The 8,858-nt window shown below is 32.6% G+C and overlaps 1 protein-coding gene across 1 annotated transcript; it reads left to right on the top strand.

Moving 5' to 3' along the window:
- The first annotated feature begins 480 nt into the window (after positions 1 to 480).
- Positions 481 to 2,850, top strand: LOC130902989 (matrix metalloproteinase-16-like). The gene is made up of 2 exons (XM_057815275.1): positions 481 to 2,732; positions 2,785 to 2,850. The coding sequence occupies exon 1, from the start codon at positions 862 to 864 to the stop codon at positions 2,371 to 2,373; it is 1,512 nt and encodes a 503-aa protein (XP_057671258.1). The 5' UTR covers positions 481 to 861; the 3' UTR covers positions 2,374 to 2,732; positions 2,785 to 2,850.
- The last annotated feature ends 6,008 nt before the right edge of the window (positions 2,851 to 8,858 follow it).

Consider the following 8,858-nt stretch of genomic DNA (forward strand, 5'->3'; position numbering starts at 1 on the left):
AATAATATTAAGTCAAGATGCTCATTTTGCTTTTTGAAATTTTAATTTTTATTTGCTTATTCTATAGTTCTAATTTTATCCCTTTGTTTATTTATTGAAATTCTCTATTGACTATATTTTTAGGTACTTATTTTATTCTTTTCAGATTAGACACCAAAATGCCTAAGCGTAAATGCCTATTTAACAGTGATTTGGAAAGTAAGTTCCCGATGTTTAAAAAAGGAAAACATGAGTTTAAAAAATGCACACAAGTAGATAAACAACGTATGCACGACTACAGAAATAGGGAAAACCGTGTGTTAGAGAGAGAGCAGCGAGACAATGTGTAAGAGAGAGAGAGAGAGACTTCGTTATATATTCGTTGCGATGATAACAGCGGGAGCGCTGATATACCAGGTAGGTTAAAAGTCTTTGGGTTTTAAAAAATTATATATACCATTATTATTCGCTAATCTTGTAACATAAAAGTATAACGTATAAATAAAAAGAGATTTTTGTCAATGTAAGGTATCACGCACGTAATCGAGACAGATTCGTTGCGATGATATACCAGGTCGGTTAAAAGTCTTTGGGTTTTAAAAAATTATATATACCATTATTATTCGCTAATCTTGTAACATAAAAGTATAACGACTACAGAAATAGGGAAAACCGTGTGTTAGAGAGAGAGAGAGCAGCGAGACAATGTGTAAGAGAGAGAGAGAGACTTCGTTTTTGCGCATGCGTAAAGTTTCGTTGCGATGAGCGGGAGCGCTGATATACCAGGTCGGTTAAAAGTCTTTGGGTTTTTTAAAAATTATATATTCCGTTATTAATGTGATTGGAAATTAGTTTTTTGAGGATAGCAGAAGAGTGAAGATCATGTTAATCATTATATTAGCTGCAGTACTATGTCCAGTACTATGCGTTGTCGACCAACAGTATGCTATGAAGTATTTACACCGGTTCGGGTACGCAAATGAAAATGATTTGACTAAACTTGAGGATTATTTGTTGAGTTTTCAAGAAAGATATAATATCCCTGCAACGGGAGAATTAGATGAAAATACAATTCAACTTCTAAATAGACCAAGATGTAATGTGAGTGAAGCAGCTTCCGACGATGATCATTCTTTTAGAGTTAAATCAAAATGGACAAAATTTGATTTGAAATGGTATTTCCCTCAGGCAACTCCAGAATATCTTAAAGTAACCAAAAAGGCTTTTGAAGTGTGGAGTAATAGTTCAAAGTTTAAATTTGAATTAATACACAAAATACGGCCTTATGCTCCCGATATATCTATTACAGTTGTACGGGGAAAGCACTATTTTCGAGCAAATTGCCAAGGTAGAGGTGAGTGCTCCAGTACATTTGATGGGCCCAGAAAGGTGTTGGCACATGCTTATTTCCCAAAAGGCAACAGTTGTATAGAGCTTCATATTGATGCTGATGAGAAGTGGGATTTAAGTTTGGATGGATCAAGTTCAGAAGATCAGACTAGCCTACTTATGGTATTAATTCATGAAATTGGGCATATTTTAGGAATTGCTCACAGTGATATTGAGACAGCAATAATGTATCCATGGTATCAATTCAACATTGCTCCTAAATTAGATGAGAATGATAAAATGGCCCTTGAAGCTCTTTATGGGCCAATCAATACATATGTAAATAATCCTTTCAAACCCACATCAGCGCTGCCACCGACTACAAAGACACTTGCACATCAACCAAATGAACCGGATAAAAATTTATGCGACATAATACCGGAGTATATGTTCATTGCCATGGCTGGTGAATTTGAAAATTACCATTTATATATTATTAATGAAAATTCCCTATGGAAAATTGATTTGAATTCGAAACTTATTCCCTCGCAACCAGAAATACTCGATGATTATTTACCTGAAGAAGTGGGTCCCATAATTCACATTTTTCAAAGTTCTTCAGATAATTTAATAGCAGTCAATGACCGTAAATACTATGTAGCAGATTTTCCCGCTCTACAAATACTTGAGGAAAATAATTTAATTATACCTAAGAATTCTCAAATAAACACAATGTTTCAAAGCAATCATGGGAAAATATATGTATTTTATAATAACAGTAATTATATTGAATTTGACAAGAACTTGAAAACTGTTCGGAATAGAGGACAAATAAAAGATATTTTCCCTGGACTACCCACAGATGTTACAGGAGCATTCCAGTACATTGACGGACACATGTACTTTTTCAAAAACACCACATACTACAAATATAATGAGTTTACCAAAAAACTTGTTGCAGCCGGACCCTTTAATTGGAACGTGTTCGATATTCCATGTCCAAATGGAGACCTTTTAAATCATCTCAAAATTTTATTAACAAAAATAATTTCTTTTTATCAATGATGTTGTATATTTTGAAATAAACTCTTATTAAAATTTTTTTCGGGAAAATTCCCGAACGCCAATCTTAAGATAACTTTTACCTATTAATAAGAAATTTTTTGATAACGCAGGAAATTGATAAGAATAATCGGAAACCATATGGACCACATTTACAGGAAATTACCAAATTACAAAATTGTCGCAAATAAAATATTTTTTCTAGAACATTCTATCACAATCGTATGGAGATAGTGACATGAGTATAAATAAGATTTTGCATTGTATTGGAGTCGGTCTCTTCCACTGCCAGCAAGAGAAAAACCAGCTCTGAAGAACAAATACTAGTATCTGTTAAAAAATTGTGCCTTAACAAAAAAAATGTAAGTATTTTTTTTTTCTTGTGGGTTACGCGCTCTCTCTCTCTCTTTTCAGATGGATTTAAAAAAAATTAACGCAACGTCTCTAATTACAGAGAGAAAACCAATAACAAAAATACAAGATCTACCTTTGAATACTCTGAGGGCTATAAAGAAGGCAAAAATAGTCAATTCCAAATTCGGAGAATCAGTTTTATTGGATTTAGATACTGAAGTAGTGTTTTTACCGCAAAGAGTCACAAGTGTCTACAAACCAGTCATTGAAGAATTTGAAAAGGAAAAATACGGAATTATATTCAAGGGATTAGTGGATGTTGGAAAAAATCAACGGCTAGCGTCATTTGAAATTGAGGAACTATAGACGTGCCTAAGACACAGAGAGAGAGAGAGAGAGAGAGAGAGAGAGAGAGAGAGAGAGAGAGAGAGGTGAGTACCATGAATATTGTAAAAAAATCTGAAAATTTACTGCAAGTCATTAAAAATGTCAGAAAAATATTGTTTGATAAGATAACGGATAGAGATGTGGAAATTTGGTTGAATCGATTGAAAAAACAAATTAAAGTATGTAATTTGACAATTAAAAAAGGAGGACTGCATGTAGGTACAATTAGGAAATTACAAACATACATAGGACATTTCAAACATTTTAAACAACTTATATCAAATAGGAATATAGGTATGGGGCTGAATAATAAACTGAAAAATAGGGTTAAATGGGAAAATGTAGCTTCTGCATTTACAAGAAGAATTAAAACCGGACTTATAGTAAATTTATATCATAAGGACTTAACGCAATTTTTAAATGATTGTCAAATAATTTTTAAAAATAAAATAAGGGAAATTTTTAGGAAAAAATATTCTGTTGTTAAAGTTTATGTTTGTTTTTGTGGAGAGTTCATTAAAAAATCTGGTGAAAATGAAATTTCTAGTTTCCATTATTTTATGACTAAAAATTCTATTATCGATTTATCGACCGATATAGAGCGATGGTTTTTCGAGAACGTCAAAGATAAAATTAATTTTAAATTATCAGAATTTCAAGAGAGGGACTCTGGTTTTGCATTAAGTAAAATTATTTCTTTAGAAGTAAATATCAATAAATTTGAAATTGGAAACGGCTCATCTTATATTAAACTTCCAGAACGTATTCAAAAAAAGCAAGCATAAACATTAAAAATTCTGACCAAGCATGTTTTTATTGGTCAATTGTTAGTGCTTTGTACCCAACCAAAAATAATAAAGAACTCATATCCATATTATAGCACAGTCTTGAATACACAAGACTTGGAAGCTCCGATGCCCCTGCATCAAATTTCAAAGTTTGAAAAATCTAATAACATTTCCGTCATTGTCTATGCCTTGGATTTAATTGAAATAAATAATAAAAAACCATTTTACAAAGTATATCCAGTAAGACTTGCTAAATCAATACACGAGAAACATGTAAATCTTTTATTAATTCAAAATACATATTTTCCAAAGCTAAACGATTATGAAGCACCTCCTATAGATAATGACAATTCAGAAATCACATATCACTACTGCTGCATCAAAGATTTGTCACGTTTAATTAATAGTCAGTTAAGTAAAACTACATATAAAAAATTTATTTGCAATCGCTGCATAAATTATTTCAGTAGTGAAAGTAAATTGAATGTCCACTTGAAATTATGCTCTGAATTAAATAATTATAAAATGTCTTTTCCAAAATATGAATCTGTTAGTTTTAGAAATTATATATACAAACAAACTACGCCTTTTGTAGTTTATGCCGACTTTGAGTGCATGCTAGAACAATTTACAGATAAAACACAGCTTCATAATAAGACAAATAAATATCAAAAACATATAGCATATAGTGCTGGTTACTATGTAAAATGTAGCTACAACGAAGACTTGAGTTTTTTCAAGAGCTACAGAGGTAGAGATTGCATGGATTGGTTTGCAAACGAATTATCGAATTTAGCTGAAAGTATTAAATCAGAAATTAAAACTATTACACCTATGAAAGAAAAACCAGATTTACGTGTGGCAACAATGTGTCACATATGTGAAAAGGGTTTTTCCTCTACAGATATCATTGTTAGAGATCACGATCATTTTACGGGGAAGTTTAGAAATTTTGCACATCAAGCATGCAATTTAAATTTCAAAAAACTGTTTGTTGTACCTACAGTTTTCCATAACTTAAGTAACTACGATAGCCATTTCATCATTTCGGAATTAAGTAAAAGAGGAAACATTTACACTTAACGATTCAGATACAAATATAAAATTTCGATTCATAGATTCACTGAGGTTTTTGGGTGCTTCCTTGGAAGAATTGGCTGCTACATTGAATGATAATGATTTAAAAATTTCCAAAAGAGAATTTAGTAATTTAAGTGTCGAACAATTTAAATTAATAGCCAAAAAAGGGGTTTTCTGTTACGATTTTATAGATAGTTGGGAAAAATTAAATACTTGTGAACTACCACCAATAGAGGCATTTTATAATAAATTGGAGGATAAAAACATCAGTATTGAGAAGTATTCTCATGCTCATGCAGTGTGGAAATCATTTGATATTGGGTCAGTATTCTGATCTGTACTTAAAGACCGATGTTTTACTTTTATCAGATGTTTTCGAACAATTTCGAAGAAAATGTTCAATTACTTATGGTTTAGACCCTGCATGGTACTATACAATGCCTGGATATACTTGGTATGTTGAAATATGTAGGATGTAAATTAGAGTTATTGCATGACGTAGACATGATCATGTTTATCGAGAAAGCAATTCGAGGGGGAATTTCGGTTTGTAGCAGTAGATTATCGAATGCTAACAATAAGTACATGCCTGAATATGATTCTACAAAACCCTCAAAGTACTTACTCTACCTGGACGTCAATAATTTATACGGGTAGGCTATGTGTGAACCATTACCATACGGAGGATTTGAATGGTTAGATAATGAAAATTTTGATGTTATGTCTGTGGCAGATAATTCTTCCGTGGGATATATATTACAAGTAGACTTGGAGTATCCACATGAATTACATGATCTTCACAGAGATTTTCGATTTGCTCCCGAACACCGCAAGCCTACAGGCTCAAATTATTCCAAATTAATGACAACGCTTTATTGTAAAAAAGAATACACAGTTCACTATCGTAATTTAAAACAAATGTTAGCCAACGGTTTGAAAATTAAAAAGATACATAAAATTCTGAAATTCAATCAATCTGCATGGCTGCGGCTCTATATCGAACTAAATACTCGTTTGAGGGCTGCAGCTACCAATGACTTTGAGAAAAATTTATATAAATTGGCAAATAATGCTGTGTTTGGAAAGACGATGGAAAATATACGGAAGCACCGAATTGTAAAACTTGTTAAAACCTGGAATGGCCGATACGGCGCCAAAAATTTGATATCTAGTGTTAGGTTTCATAGTCGAACAGTTTTTAATGAAAACCTAATTGCAGTAGAACTCACTAAATCAGAATTGGTTTTCAATAAGCCTCTTTATGTTGGTATGACAGTTTTGGATTTGTCGAAGCTGTGTATGTATCAATTCCATAAAGATTACATGATTCCGAAATTGGGTATTGATAGATGTAAATTAATGTACATGGACACAGACAGTTTTGTGTATGAGCTCATCTGTGATGATGCATATGAGGAGGTGCTAAAAGCTGATTTAACATAATTCGATACTTCAGATTACCCCATCAATAATAACTATAATATTCCACAGGTAAATAAAAAAGTTCTGGGAGTTATGAAAGATGAAAACAAAGGCCAAATTATGACTCATTTTGCAGGCTTGAGGTCTAAAATGTATTCTTTTAAAGTTCAATCAGGTGCAATAGTAAAAAAGGCAAAAGGAGTTCGATATAATGTAGTAAAAAACAAAATAAATTTTGGAGATTATGTAAACTGTTTAAATGATTTCAAAGAAAAAAATATTACTCAACGCTGTATTAGGTCATATGCTCATAACGTATATAGCATAGAACAGACAAAAATTGCGCTAAGTCCTCATGACGATAAAAGATATTTGATTACCAATAGTTATGATACGCTGCCGTGGGGTCATTATAGTATTCCAGACTTACTCTCTTGTAGATAATGAACTCCTCAACATTAATGGAATTATGCATCATAAAAATTTGTGAAACGATAAAGTCAGCAGCCGATTTCGCAGAGCAATCCCCTCTTCCTCGGAAATTGACCGAAAAAATTGTGAAAAAATTTCCTGTTTACAAATGGAATGAGATGATAAAAGAGGCTGAGAGTAATCCAAACAAATTGGGGAGATATGTTTGAAGAATCTACTTACTGCGTATGGTCTAGTGGATATTGGCTTCCACAATATCGTATAAATGTTTGTAAATCATGTTATTTTGTATTTAGAACGGCCCATAAATATTTAAAAAAGAACATTTTTGTTAATTATGATCACTGTCATGAAGTATTTGATGGTGACGAAATTGTTGAATGTGTATATCAAGAAATGTCCTATTGGTGTCAGAGTTGTTTTAACAAAGTCTTATTCATGATAAAATCACATGAGTCCTGTATTAATAATTTACATGAGATGCCTAGAAATAATCGTTTTGATGATTCTGATATAGACAGTGACATTGATACTTTTGAGGCCGCTATGCAGTAAAAACAATATTCATGGAATGTATCTCTCTCTCTCTCTCTCTCTCTCTCTCTCTCTCTCTCTCTCTCATAAATGTAGAATATTGTCTTATGTTTTCTTATAATAAAATTATTTTTAAAATTCTTGTGTTTTTTTTTGTTAGTTTCCAATATATCTTTATGTAATAGCAGTAAAACAATATTCATGAAATGTATCTCTCTTGTCGTTGCGTCAAACGTCACATCGTTACGTCAAACGTCACGTCGTTACGTCAAACGTCACGTCGTTACGTCAAACGTCACGTCGTTAAGTCAAACGTCAAGTGCTGCGCCAAACGATCATCAAACGTGTCTACGTATGAGAATGTTCTCTTTCGTAATATGTCTTCAGAAGAGTACAGACGTCGAATTGAAGAGTTTATTAATAGCATTGGTAAATTAAAGAAAGATATTGCTTTCTATGGAGATAAAAGTGAGGTTATGAAACAAATGCAGAATCTTAGTTTATCTGATAAGAAAGTGACGTGGAGCAGTCTTCACTGGGGGGTGCCTGAAGAGGTCCATCAGTTTGCCCGTAGACTGCCGCAAACTACTTATCCGTTAAGACGTATTCAACCTACACCATGTTCAACAGAACAGAAGGGGATATAAAAAATGAAATTAATTCTGTTTTTGCTATATCATGTGTAATATTAGTGGCTGTATTTGTTTTAATTTTAAAAATTATTTTGAAAATTGTAAAACGAAAATTCCAATCTTCATGTAATATAAAAGTTGATGAATATACAGAGTGTTTCATTAAAACCCATATTTTAAAAAAAACTTTATTTATAATGGTAATACAGTATTTAAAAACCAGTGACGGAGACGTTGTACATTTCTTTCAGTACATGAAAATAGTCCAGATGCGTGACAGGGGTTTGGATCTTGAGCAAAGTTTCCAGTTTCACAGGGTGTACCATCAAATTTGCAAACGTCAATAATATGTGGAAAAATACCGAAAATGTGACATTTCTTTTGCAGAAACTCGACTTTTTGTTGTCCTCGAACGTAAATGTAGTCTGCGGCATACAATAACTTGCTTTCTAATATTTCATTTACTTTAGAATATTCTACATCTCCTGAAGAGTATCGAATGCCGTGCACATTTCTTTCCAAGTATGATGTGGTCTTTTTGTCCTCGTTACTTAATGTAGAAAACGGTTGCGGTGGTAAAAATATGTAATGTGAACTTTTGAAGCCAATTTCTATGGTGAGCTCTTTGGCAACGAAAAGACCGTCTACGACAAAACCTTGAATGTCTACAAAAGCTACTCTCATGTTGACGTCTGCTCGAACACTAACTCACACAACATCTAGTTCAAGCTTTTAACAATTTCGGTGAGGGGGAAGTATTCCATTACACAATCGTGAATTATGATGCAATAGACTTTGGTATTTTCGGGAAAACCTATGTTTGCTTCAATGTCAAGTTTCACATCGACTGTGGATGCCT

The sequence above is a fragment of the Diorhabda carinulata genome, chromosome Y (genome assembly GCF_026250575.1).
Source record: "Diorhabda carinulata isolate Delta chromosome Y, icDioCari1.1, whole genome shotgun sequence".
NCBI classification, from domain to species: Eukaryota; Metazoa; Arthropoda; class Insecta; order Coleoptera; family Chrysomelidae; genus Diorhabda; species Diorhabda carinulata.